This window comes from Zeus faber (genome assembly GCF_960531495.2).
Source record: "Zeus faber genome assembly, chromosome: 2".
In the NCBI taxonomy this organism is placed as follows: domain Eukaryota; kingdom Metazoa; phylum Chordata; class Actinopteri; order Zeiformes; family Zeidae; genus Zeus; species Zeus faber.
The window spans coordinates 26,629,487-26,647,533 of record NC_137189.1 but is presented as its reverse complement, the minus strand read 5'-3'; the positions used below and the strand labels follow the sequence as shown (position 1 = coordinate 26,647,533).

Genomic DNA, 18,047 nt, shown 5'->3' with positions numbered 1-18,047 from the left:
CCTCGTACTTGTTTCTTTTCTCTTACTTCCTGCTTCCAATCTTTTACTTCCTGTTTCTAGCCTTGTACTTCCTGTTTCTAGGCTCGTACTTCCAGTTTCTTGTCTCTTACTTCCTGCTTCCAATCTCTTACTTCCTGTTTCTAGCCTCGTACTTCCTGTTTTTAGCCTCGTCCTGGTTTCTTTTCTCTTACTTCCTGCTTCCAATCTCTTACTTCCCGTTTCTAGCCTCGTACTTCCTGTTTCAAGCCTCGTACTTGTTTCTTTTCTCTTACTTCCTTCTTCTAATCTTTTACTTCCTGTTTCTAGCCTTGTACTTCCTGTTTCTAGGCTCGTACTTCCCGTTTCTTGTCTCTTACTTCCTGCTTCCAATCTCTTACTTCCTGTTTCTAGCCTCGTACTTCCTGTTTCTAGCCTCGTACTTCCTGTTTTTAGCCTCGTCCTTGTTTCTTATCTCTTACTTCCTGCTTCCAATCTCTTACTTCCCGTTTCTAGCCTTGTACTTCCTGTTTTTAGCCTCGTACTTCCCGTTTCTTGTCTGTTACTTCTGGTTTCATGTCTCTTACTTTATGTTTCTAGCCTCATACTTCCTGTTTCTAGTCTCTTATGTGAGCGCGGATGAAGCCGAAAGACCGGATTTGATTCAAATTCTGAGATTGAATATTTCGGTAATGCTAGTGACAGGACCCATCATTTGCAAACGCCGTTTGACACCTGGGGGGGTGATGCAGGGAGCACAGTAGGAGGGACGGGAGATGCATATGGAGATGGACACACGTGCACATACGTAGCACAGAGAGTGTGAGGGGGAGGCGGACCCTGCGGACGCTGCGGCACGCTGCAAGGGACAAAAAGGACCAAGAGGAGGAGGAGGAAGAGGAGGAACAGGACAACAGACCAAGGAGATGAGGTGCTTGGTCCATGTGGCGGAGGATGAAGCACAGAACACATCGTGTTAGAATGAAATGGACAGTGGTGGAAGAAGTATTTCACTGCAGTCAATGTACGTAGGTACTTCAACTTAAAAGAAATGTTACCTGTTGAAAGGTAAAGTAGCGTAACTGAATCAGAATCAGAATCAGAAATACTTTAATAATCCCAGGGGGAAATTACTTAACGGTGTTAGTGTTGAAGACTAAAATGTATAGATATTTGAAATGTAGTAGAGTAAAAGTTGAAAGTCTCCCAAACTGTATATACTTAAGTAAGGAACAACACTTAAAAAATGTACTCAGGTCCCACAAGAAATAAGGCACTTGTACTTATTTACTTTCCACCACTGGAATTGAGGATGTGGAGAACGAGGCATCGAATGCAATGACAGCAAACAAATTAAACAAAAAATAATCTACCATTAGATCAGCAACAAAAAAACATTTGTTCAGGTTTCCCAACTTAAAATGTAGAAATCCAAAGCGTTTATTTTAAATGGAGAAAACCGGGGGAAAAAAGATTGTCCAAACTGACAATCACTCCAATCCAATGATTTGTTTTTCCAGGGTAAGTGTTTTAATTCATTCATGACATAGTTATTAAAGCATTAATGGTTATGAACAATGGAAAGACGGGATTATGACGCTGGGTAACAAAGTGAGAGGAGCATAAATAAACAGAACAACTTGGACAATTCAATTTTACATTTGGGCCCAAATTGTTTTGATCCGTCCGAGAAATAACAGCATAGTAAGTCTCGAGCAGATTAAAAAGGGTCGTTTCGAATAAAATAAGATATAACTGTTATTCATTCATTCATTCATTCATTCAACATGTAAAAAACATGCAGTCACTATAATGACCATAACAGACTATACTGACTATAACCATAAGTCTTAATCGTTTGCCCCATTGGACTGCATTGAAGCCCAGTGAGAAGCTGCAGCAGAGTGGTAAGTTTCTCACTAGTAAAGCAATGAACAGTTATAAAGGATGCAAACCAATATTTTAATAAGACCTGAGTTGGAAAACAACCAACCCATCCTTGAAAACCGGTAACAGGGACCAGGTTTCTGGGTCCCGGTGCGGCTCGGGGTCCTACCGATGGGGAGCTTGAGCTTCTTGCGGAGCGAGATCCGTCGGGACCGGGAGCGCGAGCGCCGGTCGGTGGTGGTGCCGGAGTGGGCGGTGGTGCACTCCGACGTGTCCTGCTCCGACTGGCTGCTGGTGTCGCTCGCCGCACTCTGGGACTTGAACATCTTCCTCCAGAAGTCCTTCCTCCCCAGGAGAGCCCCAGGGAGCTGCTCCTCACTGGGGGAGGAGGAGGAGGAGGAGGAAGAGGAGGGTTTTAGTACATATCGCACTGTCAGGGGTCTGGGGAGGGTCAGGCTGCAGTTCTAGTTGAGATCAAGTTGTAGTCCTACTTCTAGCTATAGCTCTAGTCCTCGTTCTAGCCCTAGTTCTAGTTCTTGTCCGAGTTCTAGTTCTAATTCTAGTTCTAGTACTAATTCTAGTTCTCGTCCTAGCTTATTTCTAATCCTGGATCTAATCCTAGTCCTAGTTCTAGTTCTAGTTCTAGTTTAGTTCTCATCAGTGCCGTCCGGTCACTTTGGTATCAGCCAATCACAGTGTGGTGCTTTGCATAAATTACCCAGTGACACGCCTCCATTGGGACTAAACCCATTCAAGCCTTTGACCGATCACAGTGAAGTCCTGTTGTAGGAACACTGTGATTGGTCAGTACAGGCCACAGGCAGTACTATGAAGCGGGCAGACATTTTATTCAGTCTTCAGGATGTTTGTATGGGGGTGTCTCACTGTTCGGGGGTCTGGGGGGGTCGGCTGGAGATGTAACTGCGACATTCATCTGCAGCGCTGGATGCCTGACCCTTCTCTCCGGACACCCCCGCCTCTGACCTGGACACGCACACAAAACACACAAATATGTTCATATATATATATATATATATATATATCACTGATATTTGCACGTTTTGTGTTTATTAGTGCACATATCTGGACCACAGGCGAGCCCACTTCTCGACATGCCCCAAAGCCTTGACTTATGCTGCGCTCCATATTACATTTCACTGCATATACAGTATGTATGAAAGTATGTTTATGTACTGTATGTGACGAATGAACCTCTTGAATCTCTTGAATTGATGTCGGAATTTCGCAAAAAAAAAATCTGACCTCCTACTGGCAAAAGTGACCAAAAGACCATTTCAACTGTAATTCCGAATTGTAAAATTAGGGCACGGATTTGCCTGAAATTATATGCTAAAATACCTTTCGTAGCTCGGAAGTCCAAACTCTGGAAAATGCAACCTCCTACTGGCAAAAGTGCAAACAAACAGCCATTTACGTAGGAATTTCAAGGTCAACTCGGAAAGATCCCACCTCCTAGTAGCAAAAATGCCAATGAACGGCCATTTAAGTCAGAATTCAAAATCAGAATTTGTCCGAAAACACATGGTAAAATGCATTTTGTGGCTTGTAGAATTCCAAAGGAAAATCCAACCTCCTACCGCAAAAGTGGGGAAAAAAGGCTCTTTAAGGTGGAAATCCAAGTTGGAATTAACGTGGTGTGGAAGCTGCTCGGATGTGAGAAAGAGGAAGAATCCGACCCCCTACTGGCAAAAGCGCAAGTCTGACTCTCTCTCTCTCTCTCTCTGTTTGGCAGAGAGTCAGAGGTGACTCTCTGGAAAACAGACAGTTGGAGTTCCAAACCGGAATTTTGTGGCAGTTTGTGTGTTGTGGAATTCACAAATTGCCAAACAAACGAATTGACTGCGGGTGTCCATGTTTTCCCAGGAACACATTAAGCTCGGAAGCGGGGGCAATTGGACTCTGAATTACCGACTTCCGCAGAATTAGCTACTGCTAAATTTGTGACATCAATCAATCAATCAATCACTCAATCACTAAATCAATCAGCTCCTGGCGGGTGATTGGCTCCGTACCTCCGGGGGCCCGGCGCTTTAGGCTCCTCCCTCTCGTCGGGCTTCTTGGAGGTGGTGACCTTCTCAGCGCTGTCCAGGAGCGCGCTCAGTGCGACCCGGCGGAAAACGTTCCCGTGGGACTCCTTGATGAACTGCACCAGCTGGCGGATATCACAGTACAGACCCTGCAGGGGAGGAGGAGGAGGAGGAGGAGGAGGAGAGGGGAAGGAGAGGAGGGGAGGAGAGGTGAGGAGGAGGAGGTGGAGGAGAGAGAGTAACTAAGGACACTGGCTCAGATGAAAATTACAGAATGGACATTAATAATGCAATAAAGACACTGGCAGAGTGTTGTCAAGTAATGGGGATACATCTGAGAACGGGAACACTTCAGAGCAAATCAATAGAGAGAGAGGGGGGAGGGAGAAAAAGAGAGAGAGAGAGAGAGAGAGAGAGACAGGGAAAGAGGGAGGGAGAGAGGGAGGGAGAGAGATCATGCTGCAGCAGACCAACTAGAAATTTTTCAAGTCTCCTTTCTCTCGTTTGATGCAAGGCTGAAGTCAGAATTAGGAAATTGTGGAAAATCCAAAGTGTTTGATTGAAATTGTATCCGTCTGCACTACCGTGTGATTGGTTCCGCCAAAATGAGTTAATTGGTGATGTGTTTTATGACATGTCACCTGTTAACTAATAAAACATGAAACCATCAGAAATGAAGGAAGTTCAAACACGTCCAAAAGCAGCCTCAGCCTTCTCCACTTTGACCTTTTGACCTTGGCCTTTGACCTTGAATTCACTCTGGGTAAGTTTAGGCAGATATTTTGTGGAGGTGGCACAGGTCTAGAAAGTAAAGATCCGGTTTCCATGTTTTCCCTCCCTCTGGTCGGCTGGTTCCACTCTTCAAGTTCAAGTTCAAGAGATTATTTGTCACATACATATACATACGTTCATACATATATGCAGTGAAATGTCATGACACCCGGTGATTACGCACAATAAGCTCTATAAATACTAAAAATTACCAAAATGTGCGTAATCGACACAAGGTGCTCGCGCAGGCAGCCGCAAGGGGAGGCGCCACAATCGCGATTCTGGGTCCTATAATTATATAATTGAATTAATTGACTGTGTTGTATTAAATATACATTTAAATCCTCCTAAAAGTAATTTTAAATAGCCTTACATTATTTAATCTTACAACCATCAGCCGGACTCTAAGTTTGATGCTAATGAACTAAATTCACCTGGGTCACACTAAATCCACTAAATTTGACTTTCCGAAACCAGATTTTCAGATTTTAATACATATATCACGCACGTTGACATATACGTGCACTCACCAGGTTCTCGGGGCTGTGCAGCTCGTGCGTGGTGGAGGCGCAGCGCGTGATCAGGGACTTGAACATGCAGCCCACCACCACGGCCTCCATGTTCTGGGCCACGGACTTGTTGTCCCCTGTGGTGAAGTTATTCCCAAAGCCCGCCTTGTCTGGAGGGGGCCGGGGGGAGGGGGAGGGGGGGCAGGAAGTGAGCACAGAACAAACAGGAAGTGCGGAGGCGGAGTTTAGTTGGACTAGGAAGACAGCAAGACAGACAGCCTACAGCATCCAGAGTGATAGAGCTCAACAGTGACCGCCCACTTTTTGAACGGCTACGGTTCTGGAAGCATATTTCCCAGTCATTCACTCAGTTGACGTCTCAGAAGATCCTTCTATTAAGAGTTTTAAGCCTGGAACCAAGCCAACCAGCTACCAGATGAATCGTGACCATAAAACATTTGATTCGGAGCAAAAGAAATTTGGAAAACTGAAAAAAAGGCAAAAGTACACTGTGTACGCAATTATTTTAAGAGAGACGAAACAACTCATCCCATAAACCATTGTGAATGAAACATTTCCAACGACTTCGAACCTTGAATTGAATTTAACCTTTCTCATTATTATAGTGTTATATTGTTAATAATAGTACCCTAACCCCGGCCATCCACATGATGTAGAAGAAAAGGTAATTCACCAGACCAGGCCACCTTCTTCCAATGCTCCATGATCCAGTTCTGATGCTCACATGTCCATTGTAGGTGCTTTAGGCGGTGGACAGGGTCAGCATGAGCACTCTGACCGGTCTGCGTCCACGCAGCTCCATACACAGCAAGCTGTGCTGCACTGTGTGTTCTGACACCTTTCTATCATAGCAGCATTAACTTTTCACCAATTTGTGCTACAGTAGCTCCCCACACGCATCAATGAGCCTTGGGCGCCCATGACCCTGTCACCAGTTCACCGGTTGTCCTTCCTTGGACCATGTTGGGTAGGTACTAACCACTGCATACTGGGAACGCCCAACAAGACCTGTCATTTTGGAGATGCTCTGACCCAGTGGTCTAGCCATCACAATTTGGTCCTTGTCAAAGTGGCTTAGACCCTTACGCTTGCACATTTTTCCTGCTTCAACACATCAACTTCAAGAACTGACTGTTCACTTGCTGCCTCATATATCCCACCTCTTGACAGGAGCCATAGGAACGAGATGAGCAATGTTATTCGCTTCACCTGTCAGTGGTTGTAATATTGTGGCTGATCGGTGTACACCATTGTTTCACAATCTCATAGCTTGTGGTCAGTCTACCTTGGATGCTTATGACATTAGGGTTAAAAATTTAAATCCTCGATTCAGAATATAAACAGGGTTTTCACTTCCGGAAACTCACTGTTGAGCTCTATACAGAACATTGAGAACAAACAACAGGGAGGGAGGGGGGGACAGGGTGGGGACTCCAGAGGCAAAACAAAAACATAGCATGGGGGGGGCGGTTTGAAGCAAATTGAAAGGGATTCTGGGATTGGGAGTAAGTACGCATGCAAGTGTCTAGGGCCTGCTACAAAAAGCCAGGGGGCGAGGGGTGTCGGGGTCTCTCTCTCACAGATTCTCTCTTTGTGAACAACGCCCGGCTGGGAGGCCAGTCTCTCTCTCTCTTTCTCTCTCTCTCTCTCTCTCTCTCTTGCTCTCGCTCGCTCGTTCTCTCTCTCTCTCTCTCTCCATTACATAACAGTGAAATGTTTTCATTGGCTGCACAGAGAAGCTACACTAGCTACAGCAGGAAACAGGAAGCAGCCAAGCAGCTCTGGAAAGACCTTGTAAGTGATGCTGTCATCTTGTATGCCGCTATGAGCGCAAAGCGCTCAATGTACATGGGCAATAAATGAATGAATGAATGGGGGTTTCTTTACATCCACCTGTGCTCCCTTGATCACTCTCCTGATGACTTCTTTCTCTTCTTCTCCTGTACTGCTGTCACGGGAAGAGGCGACATTATTGTTGTTTGGTTGTAGTTTTTTTTGAGTTTCACTTGTGGTCATGCTCCACCTCTTGGAGAAGCAAGGATGATGAGGTGTTTAGCTGATAAAATGATGGTTAGATCATCCTCTGAAGAGGGGGATTGGTGGCGGCCATACATGTAGAACAGAAGTGCTGTGTTCTTGTCATTCCACAGGTCGTCCAGCGGATGGCATTATTGTAAGCAGTTCTTGATGATTATTAAATTGATGATTATTGCAGGTTAAGAATTTTAACTTTATTTCCAGATTAACTCTGTCTTGGATGCAATGGCACAAATACCTGGTGTTATAACATCCTGATGACAGCACAGGTAAAAATTGTGAGCCACCAATCCCAGTCAAGGTGTCCATCCATCCAGTTTTAGGTAGGACAGTCCGGTTGTGAACCCGTCTGTCCACCGACTCAGCCTTGAGACAGTGTCCCTTTTGAGGACATCCCTCTAATTGAAAGAGAATAGAGAAAGACATTTGATCTAGCAAATGAAGTGACCCTCCTCCCGGTGCATCACTACAGAGTGGGTGCTGGGGTGTAGTCGTCCAATCGAACTGTCCACTTCTTATGTGGACCATAATCTCAAGAGTTCCCGCCTCTTTGCACATGTTCCCCAAGGACTCTGTTGGAGGTGTTATGCGAGTATGGGGTTGTGTAGCCACTAATGCAAGCCATTCGGTTCTGGAGTTGTGTTCCCATTCTCTGCATTAAGGCAAGCAGGTTTAGCCTGGGATTTGGAGTCTGACAAGGCTGAACTTTGGCTCTTTCCAATTTGTCATATTCACAGGCAGGATACGAAGGCTTGGCCAAAGTTGTTGACTGTCTGGTGTGATAGAAGGGCTTCCCGCTATCTGCAGATTACGTCATATTGGCTTGCTCGATCACTGCGAGCTCCAGAATGCATCAGAACATTTGCAGCAAAGTGTGAAACAGTTGGTGTGCGGAGCGGCACCTTCAAGAGGCGGGGACTCTCTCTGGGAATAGAATGGCTTGTTCATTCAAGTGAGAAAGGGAAAATTCTCCCAAGTCAAGTCAAGCTGAGGAAGCTAAGGATAAAGTATCTTGGAGTTTTATTCGTGGTTGAAGTTGATTAGTTGCAATTTGATGTTCATTAGTGATGTCAATGTGGATTCCTTATCCTGATGACCTCATTAGACTGGACTGGGTAAGGATGTCCCCTGGCTGTCTCCTTCTGGAGGTATACCACCCATGTCCAACTGCGAGAAGACACCTGGATTAGACCCAGGATGCACTTGGGCCTTGGAAGGAGAAGGAATCCCCCAGTAGGATCTGGAATAAATGACTGGGGAAACAAAGGTCTGGGATGCTCTGCTCTGCTTGCCATGTCGCATCCCAACCTTGACCTGGATAAGCACTCTGGAGATGGATGGATTTAATGCCAATAAATATGGGTAATGACAAAAAGTCTACATTTTGTAGAAAGACTTGAGAAAAGGAGACTCAGGGCAATGATGGAATCACTGCTTCAGGATTCTGGCGGACCAAGGGGCATGGTTAAGCAGGGGTTGCAGACAGCAGCGTGGCTTCCTTCCAGCAGCTGCACAGCTGCCCCGAGTCGGCTGAATCAGCGCTGCGCTACACCCATTGGTCTGCCACAAGAATGAACAATGGCGATTCAGCCTTGGAACAGCAGGACATCATTCGATCCTCTCAGAGATGATCGAGGAGGCATGGAAGTTCATCTATCGCATCTACAGGGGTTTGTCCATCTAGCGAAGGCTTAGGATCACATTCCCCGAAGATTCTGTTGGAGGTGTTATGTGGGTATGGGGTTCAATGGCCCCTAATGTAAGCTATTCGGACCGAGAGCTGTGTTCCCATTCTCTCCATTAAGGCAAGCAGATTTGGCCCGGGGTCTCAAGTCTGAAAAGGCTGAACTTGGATTCTTCTCCAGCTTGTCATATTCACAGGCAGGATACGAAGGCTTTGGCAAAGTTGTGATAGTGTCTGGTGTTTAGACAGAAGGGTTGCTGCTATTTACAGATTATGTGATATTGGCTTTATAGATCACACCATGAGCTCCAGAATGCATTACAACATTTGCAGCAAAGTGCGAACCAGTTGGTGTGTGGATCAGCACTTCTAAGGCTGAGGCGGTGATTTTTCTGGGAAAAGAAAAGCTTGACCATTCAAATCAAAGTTCCCCCAAGTGAAGTCAAATAAGGGGAATTAAGGTATCTTGTATTTTAATGATCAAGGGTGAGTGATTAACCGTTGTGGAATTGATGTTTGTCTGTGACGCCATCGAAGATTCCCTCATCATGTCGACCTCATGAGACTAGACTGGGTAAGGATGTCCCTGGGTCTCTCCCTCTGGAGGTATACCATCCAAGTCCAACTGCGAGAAGACCCCTGGTGTGGACACAGGATGCACTGGGGCTTTAGAAAGCATAGAGATCCACCAGGAGGAGCTGAAAAAATCTTTGGATCGGGAATCCCTCATTTTGGTAAAGACAGCATACAAAGGAACACCAACCTTACAAGGTCTATGGAGGGAGTTGGGGAAGGGAGTCACCCTTGGAGAGAGTTGGGGGTGGGGGTGGGGTAGAAGCAATGCCTAGCAAATGGTCTGATCAGGGCAGGTGAGAATCTTAACACTACTATTGTTATTGATTTGTTATTGATCATTGGTTATTATTGATTATGTGTATCTACCGATGTTTCTTTTTTTCGCTCTCCTGGACCTCTCACCTGCACTGCCGTACTCTGCAAGAGAAAAGAGGCGGGGAAAAGTTGATTGGCGTCAGGCCACCACAGACATGTACGCTTTGTAAAGGAAATAGGGTGTGGTACCCCCACCTCCACCAAGAGGTGAACACACACGCACACAAACACGCAATCAAAACAACACACACTCACAGAGAAAACTTGACAGGGAACCAAGTGCTCGGTGCACTTCCATCATCAAAAACACTCATCGGTTCGGTAACTTGCCAACTGTGTATTTTCCCACATTTGCTGACGCTCTGAGGGGCGTCGCAGCACCGCGTACGGAGGCTGTGGTTGCTTCAGTTATTTCCGTTACTTCAGTGCATCAACTGAATCGGAAAAGTGCGGCCTGCTCAGTGGTTGAAAGCCGTCGGTCGGGCAGAGATGTGATGGGCACAGCTTTGGATTGGCAAGTGTACAGAATGGATGAGTGAGTAGAGGTTGGGGGAAGTAGGGATGTGTCCAAATAGTCGACTAGTCACTTGAAAGGCGGCGGAGACCCTTTTAGTTATGCTTGAAAATAATTCAGTGCTATCATTTTCGGAAGCTATAGATAAATCGCAAATCCGATTCAGTCGTATTGTGAAGATTATTTAGACGTGATAACGTTTGTGGTAGTTGGTGTTTGATTTTATTTAATTCGTTATTATTTTCGGTCATGGTCCACTACAGCAGGTAAGTTCATGCCAATTTGTGTCTTTTTTGCGAATAGTCGACTATTATTGAATAACTTGTACACATCTCTGGTCGGGGTTTGCATTTTGAGGTGGGATGGAGGGCAGAAAGGGAACATGGGAGGAGGAAGAGGGAGAGGAAGGGGAGTACTTCAAAGCAGAGACGAGTGGAAAGGACAGAGGGAGGACAGACAGACACATATATCGAACAGAACAGGTCGCGTTGGAATGCAAGTTGTGGTGTTGGGTGAGACGGCAGCAGCAGGAGGACGATTCAGCGTTGAGAGTAAAAAAGTTGGCGTCCTCGTGGACTTCTGGTCCTCAGTGCAGGGACAGGAACAGGAACAGGAACAGGAACAGGAACAGGAACAGGAACAAGAAGCCAGAGTGTGGCATAGACACCAGCAATATAACAGGAACAGGAAGCCAGATTGTGGCGGCGTAGACCTTTACCTTTATGTGATGTAACAGCATTTAGACTGAATGTAATAAAAACCGGAAGGAACCGGAAGATTGAACCACAGGCAATTGGCTTTTTCGTTTCTAACTAATTACCAATCTCAATCTAGTAATTATTAATTATGAATTTAATCACGGGAGATTACCTGCCGATTCATGGAGTCCTAGGGATCCCCTAAAGTTCTGGAAATGTCAGAAATTCCATGCCATAATGGATGGCTAGGGACACGCTGCTGTGTTGGCGACCAATGGGAGCGTGGAATAAATTGACGTCATGTTAGCTGACATCTCCAGGTGTGTTATAGCACTTAATGTTTAATTTTTCTGTGTCTTTTGCATATGGTCAACCGACACGGGATATAATCTGGTCTTCCAACTCATCTCACAGTCAGACAGCGGACTGGGTTCAGTCTGCTGTCTGCTGACTTTGTCCAGTTCCCTGTCGCACAATCTGATGTATAAAAGGCGTGAGCAGGGGCTCAGGAGGTACACCAGGTCGTCTCGTAATCAGAATCGCCGGAGTGTCGCTGAGCAAAACTCTTAACCCCTAACAGCTCCAACTGAGCCTTTCATGTCCGCCTCCCTTGGTGTAAGAATAAGTTGTAAGTCGCTTTAGACAAAAGTGTATGATTAATGACGTAATCTAGTGTAATGTATTGTAAAAGACGACCAAAGTCGCATAGTGCGTGGAAGCCCTTACTCTACAAGTCTCGCACTACAGTTGAATCCATTGGTACAAAGTACCATTGTGCAAAAGTACATTTTTTTAAGTATCTGTACTTACTTAAGTAAATAATTATTTTTGGAGACTTTGGACATTTACTCCACTACATTTCCAAGCAAATATCTCGACTGTGCAACATTTTTAACACAGTCGCATTGTAATTTCAGATAACAAAAATGATGGACTGGATCGAGCAAACTGATTTAGGATTGGTTATCAATTATCCATTATTCTCTTGGGAATTTTAGTGGTGCTAAAGTGGTCCATTTAAGCAGCCAGACCGTCCTGTACTACTTGCTTTGCTGCGCTCCCTCCACCTTCCCTGCATCCACCTGTTGGGCTCTGCTCTTCTATCCAATGGGGGGATTCAAACATAATTTCTATCTCACTAAGGATACCTATGTTTGCTGTACACCTCGTTGGGAGTGATGAGCAGGAGAGCCCAGATGCCAGACTAAACAATGTAAAATGAATAAAGATCCTTTTAAGTAAATCAAGGAGGTGTCCATCCAAAGTACATTTAAGATCTAGTACTTTATATAATGATAGTCAAGTAGAAATGTCAATGTGGTACTTTTACTTTTCACGAGAGTCATTTTGTGTTGGATTATTCGCACTTTTACTGAAGCCAAAGCTCTGAGTACTTCTTGTTGGCCAAATATTTTGGATCGATGCTGCTTTCCTGTAATCTCACCAATGTACTACGTCCCCCGTGTTAATTTATGTGTATGTGTGTGTGTGTCAGTATACCATAGCGTGCCCGGAGGGTTCTGGTATCCGACCCGTCCCAGACTTACTGTCAGTGATGGGCTCCATGCAGAAGCCCAGCAGCGCGTGCAGGAAGTCCACAATGTTGTTGAGGGAGTCCTTGTTGACGTACTCCCTCATGGTCTTACGGAATTGCAGCTTGTTCAGCTTGTACAGGTTGGTCAGGCAGTTCTGGGCCTGGGACGGAGAAATTATTAATATTATATAATAGTACATGAATAAAAACATTTACTGATCCTAGATACGTCAGTTAATAGGATGGTAAAATGCAGAGAAATTAATTTTGTTGCCTCAGTACTTGTATTCTGTGCAATGACAATTAGTTTAATCTAATTTAAACCCCCTGTCCGCAAACTTGGTAGGAAACCGGTTTCCATGACAGAGATTTTCTTCCAAGGTCCCGATACATCTGTAAGCAAGGGTTGTAAGGCTCGGGGAATTTGTACACCGCTAAAATCGGTTTCTGCTCAATATTGCACATAAACTTCCTGTCTGCTTCACTTCTTGCTTATATTGGCCCTGTGGCCCATGTGTTCGTCACATGAGCAAGAGTGCTGAGCTCCGCGCACCCCTGCTCCGGGGCGCAAGCAATACACAACAATGGAGCCCAAGTAGAGTCTAAGTCCTAGTGCAGTCTAAGTTCTGGTTCAGTCCAAATCCTGGTGCTGCCAAAGTCCTGGAGCAGGGTCTGACCTGGATCCGCAGCCGGTCTCCAGACAGACCCCGGTGTCCCTCCCCGCAGCCATAGGCGCAGCCCAGAGACTTGACGATCTTTATCAGCATGGAGAGAGCCACATGGTGGGTGTTCAGGCCTGAGCCCTCCTCCTGGAACAAAACACAAGAACATTTATGAACAAAATATAAGAACATTTCACATGAAAGGTGGTGGACTTAATGAAGGTTATATTCTGTGAGATCTCAGAACTGTGGTTATTAAAGGAAGGTACGCTTTGTCCAATCACTGTGTTGGTGTCCGGCCTACCCTGCATACAAAATGGCGTATTACTTTACATACTCCATACTACATACTACATGTCGTACTATCGGCCTTATAAGTGAAAAGATCAATGTCTTCTCGGACATCCTACTGTACATCGCCATGTGGCCGCTCCACTTCCTTTCAGCACCTTGAGGGTTATCATGACACTGCAGAGAGGTTTTTACCGACAATGCATTATGGGATATGCTTGCCAGCAGAGTGTGCAGTGCAACGCCTAAATTTCCCTCGAGGGATTAATAAAGTGTTACCATAGCTTCAGTATGTAAAAGCTATTTTTTGGAGGGAGGTTTCCTCAACTTAAAATAGAGAAATTAAAGAGTAAATTCTGAGTTGAGAAATCCAAGAAAAACACAGGATCATCAACTTGAAGCAGAATTCTTCACCTCACCCACCTTGCCATCGCTGTCCTTGTTGTTCTTCACGTCCTCTTTGCTACCCTGTCCGCTCCCATCTCCGCTGCCTCCTCCTCCATCTCCGCCGCCACCTCCTCCGCCACCTCCGCCTCCACCTCCTCCGGATCCTCCGGCACTTGGGACCGGCCCTCCTCCTCCTCCGCCCGCCAGGCCGGCCCCAGAGGCCCCGTCCTTGGGCCGGGACTCCAGGTTCTCCTTGTCGTCGGGCTTGGCCGTCGTCTTGCCAGTACCGGGCACCACGCCAAGCTGCAGCAGGCAGTCGATGATGTTGAGCGCCACGTCGCACACACGCGAGCTGATGTCGTGGCTCAGGACGGCGTAGAGTGCCCGCAGGACCGCCTGTGGTGGGGTGGGTGTTAAGGGAAGGTTTAGGGGGGTTTTGATGGAGTCAGAGGGCGTTTGGAAAGGGGTCGGGGGGGTTGAGAAGGAGTGGTCAGGGGACAGGGTGGTCAGGTCTGGTTATTTAGTGAAAATGACAGTAATGATAATTTAGTAATAATCTGGCTGTACGTTATCCTGCGTATAACGCGGCTACTTAATAAATACCATGACTACATTGACACAGATTATTGATTTGAATTAATTTTAAATCGAAGAGCTTCCGCTCAGAGAATTGGATCACAACAGCTCCAGAGACTCACGGTGAGGTCCAGCATGCCGTTCTTCAGGATGAAGTTGTTGGTTCCCTCGATGTTGTCTCCCTCCTCCAGACAGGAGTAGTTGATACAGGAGTCGGTGAAGCTGCGCGGCAGGTTGGCGCAGGCCAGGGGCTCGCCGGGCGCCTCGGCCGCCGCCGCCGCTGGGCTGCACAGCTTCTTCATGTGTTCCGTGAAGAAGTCGGCGTAGCCCACGTTGAAGGAGGCCACCGTGGTGTTGAAGGCCGCCATGGTGATGGTGGAGATCTGGGAGCGAACTGGGGAGGGAGATATGAATATAATTTATAATAATTGTGCAGATAAAAGGATTTTTATTTATACTGGCCATACAAAGCAGTAAATCAGTACGCGCAGTTATCCTTATAACCCTATTAAATATCTTTAAGGATTATATATATATTAATATATACAGTATATTATATACTGTGTATATATAAATATATATATATATATATATTTATATATACACACAATTTCTAACATTTAATCATAATGGGACTTTGTTTTAGAAATAATATGTTTTAATCAGTTTTATTATTATTTCCTATCTATCTATCTATCTATCTATCTATCTATCTATCTATCTATCTATCTATCTATCTATCTATCTATCTATCTATCTATCTATCTATCTATCTATCTATCTATCTATCTATCTCTCTATCTACCTTGTTCTTTGATCTGTTTTTACATCCAGTGTTTCCACTTGAATGTAATGTGTGGTTATAGATATGTTGAAATACAAGAAACATTAAAATTCACCTTAATTGTAAATTCTGTGAATGACTTCCGCCAAATGAGACAATGAAAGAAAAAATAGCATAGTCACACAAACAAAAGAGTCCTCAAGTGAAAAAAAAACGGAAAAATAATAAGAAATTAAAATAAAAGCTATTATACAGTATATTAAAAAACAAAGAATGTGAAAGGAATTCTCGTGACTCTGTAAGTATTCAGCCCCGCCTCCTCACCCTCCTTTGCGGCGTCCCCCCCGTGGCTGTTGGCGTGGTCGGGCGTGTCCCTCAGCAGGGAGTGGTGCGAGTGCGAGTGTTTGGCGCTCAGGCTGTCGGCGTCGGCCGCCGTGTCCGTGCTGCCGCGCCGCGTGAACTTACCTGCGGGGGGACAAGGAAAGATGGAGGTTAGGGTGGAGGTCCAATCACTATTAAAAAAATATATATATATGGGGGGAGGGGAAAATGGTGGAATACCCTGTACAACTACTGTATTTTTCTTCTGACAAAGTAAAGCATAAAACAAGGACCATCACACACGTGATGAAGATCCAAACCATTCAAAGTGTTTCAAGCTTTTCTTGATCGATCGCCCGTGTCAGTTAAGAGGCTCAAAAAGTAATTCAATTGAAATGTGCATTTTTTTTTTTTTACCTTTCTGTTTTCTAGTGGTTGTAACATTTTATGTTATTTTCCTTACTATTCTGATGGTTTTCCTAAATGTTCTTAACCAGCTGAATTTAATTTGCATTATTTCATTTATTTTATATAATTGTCTTGTGTCTGTCTTTTAAATATGGACTTTAGTCTTGTGCCTTAAATAGCGAATATCTTATCCTGTGTCTGATTCACTAGAATCACACTTTGTACATTCTGTATATTTTATAAATTTGGTCATTTCTGTTCATTATTGTTTTGGCTATTTTCTTTGTATATTTAGCTATTTTCCTTAAACAGTTAAAATTATGAAAAATATAAATGTTCTTAGTCAAATTAACAGATTCTGATTCTGAAGTTATATAATATTATTATATCATATAGTATATACAATTTTTCACTTAGATTAACAGAGTCTTGTTATAATAGAAATATAGACATAAGAAGAATAATAGTAATTGTAAAATCAAACACTATCCTATAGTTTTGAACGAAGGGGTAGAGATCAGGAGAAGCAGTTTTCTCATTTCTTAGAGAACGATATGAACTATTCATGTTAATGACAAGGATTAATTCAGATTCTGACTCACAGAAAAAGGGGGAGTAGAGGCTTAGAAGGAGGAGAACAAGAAAGGGATCAGGAGAGAGAGGGACCAGACAGAGGAAATGGACGCCAGCAGTACCGCTTCCATTTCATGTCAAAATGTCGTCAGGGTTTGTGCATTTTGTGTTAACAAATCGAAACCGTATAATCTTAACATGAATATTACTGGTCTGTGTTGACGCTTTAAAATCAAGATTTTGCTGTTAAAATATCAAAATGTCCATTACAATGTGAAGAAACTCAGCTATTCTCTCAGCAAACCTCTTTGCTCTAAGAGTTAAGTGATATTCCCTCCTTTTTAACCATGTTAGTTAAAGATGTTGATGATATCTTAGCTCCTCCCACAATTAAGTGCCTTTCTGACTGGTCAAATAAGACAAATTTAACCTTAACTTATCTGTACTCCAAGTTCCCCCACTAAGCTGAGCTGCTGCAATGGTTGTATTATTATTTGATCTTATCTTGCAATAAAATAAAGATCAATCAATCAATTTCAGTCTGTCTTAAAAAATTTTGACTCCCTCCACCCTCCTCACCCATGATGGTGGCCTGCCAGCCGCCCCGGTCTAGCGCCCGGCGGTCCTCCCCCAGGCCGGAGAAGCTGCTAAAGGAGAAGGTGCTTCGGGTGGGGGACACGTCCAGGTGGTCCTCGTGAAGAAGGAAGGGGACGCCCATGCGGCGCTGCCGCTTCTTCCCTGTGTGGTGGAACGGGATGGAGCCCTTGCGCTCCCGGTCCTCACGACGGTTCTTAAACTGAGAGAGGAAAGATGACCAGGAGACATGACACACCAAGAAAAACACATTTTAATACATGTTAAGCATTTATAGTGTGAGAAAGGTAGATGTGATAGAGGTAGAGTAGAGGCGGAGTAGAGTAGAGGTAGAGTAGAGGTAGGATAGAGCTAGAGTAGAGCTTGCGCTAGAGTACAGAGAGGGAGGAGGGAGGTAGAGTCGAGGTAGAGTAAAGTAGAGGTGGAGTAGAGCTAGAGTGGAGGTAGAGTACAGAAAGGCACAGTACAGTAAAGGAAAGTAGAGTAGAGCTAGAGTTGAATACAGAGATGAGGAGGAGTAGAGGTAAGATGCTTTCACACATGAACTCCGGACAATGTCTGGATAATCAGGTCCGGACATTGTCCAGACTTGCCCTTTAACACATGTAGCACACAACCAGAGATTGTCCCTGTTAGACACATTTAGAGCTACTGGACATACTCAGTTTGGTTTAGACGAGGGGCGGAGGCTGGGTAGAGCAAGCAGGAGGCAGGACGTCACACAATGACACATGACACTCCAGAGTTTACAGTACACTCAAGATGGTGGACAAGGCTACTGACTTATCAGTAATTGTAACTTTTTTGGCATCGATACTCCATGTATTCGGACGTAATACAAACAAAAGACTCGAAAGGAATATTAAGGAAGGCAGAAAGGA

At 44.7% G+C, this 18,047-nt stretch overlaps 1 protein-coding gene across 1 annotated transcript in view; it reads right to left on the bottom strand.

Annotated features, from left to right (window-relative positions):
- unc80 (unc-80 homolog (C. elegans)) overlaps nucleotides 1-18,047 on the bottom strand; it is a gene marked incomplete at both ends in the record, with an annotated part of 82,953 nt that overhangs the window by 46,384 nt on the left and 18,522 nt on the right. The window contains 11 exons of the mRNA XM_080023805.1: nucleotides 2,033-2,241; nucleotides 2,749-2,847; nucleotides 3,897-4,060; nucleotides 5,213-5,361; nucleotides 9,876-9,926; nucleotides 12,584-12,731; nucleotides 13,248-13,379; nucleotides 13,947-14,306; nucleotides 14,609-14,880; nucleotides 15,595-15,735; nucleotides 17,152-17,368. Of these exons, the coding sequence (XP_079879931.1) occupies nucleotides 2,033-2,241; nucleotides 2,749-2,847; nucleotides 3,897-4,060; nucleotides 5,213-5,361; nucleotides 9,876-9,926; nucleotides 12,584-12,731; nucleotides 13,248-13,379; nucleotides 13,947-14,306; nucleotides 14,609-14,880; nucleotides 15,595-15,735; nucleotides 17,152-17,368 (1,942 nt within the window). The remainder of the gene's footprint in view (nucleotides 1-2,032; nucleotides 2,242-2,748; nucleotides 2,848-3,896; nucleotides 4,061-5,212; nucleotides 5,362-9,875; nucleotides 9,927-12,583; nucleotides 12,732-13,247; nucleotides 13,380-13,946; nucleotides 14,307-14,608; nucleotides 14,881-15,594; nucleotides 15,736-17,151; nucleotides 17,369-18,047) is intronic.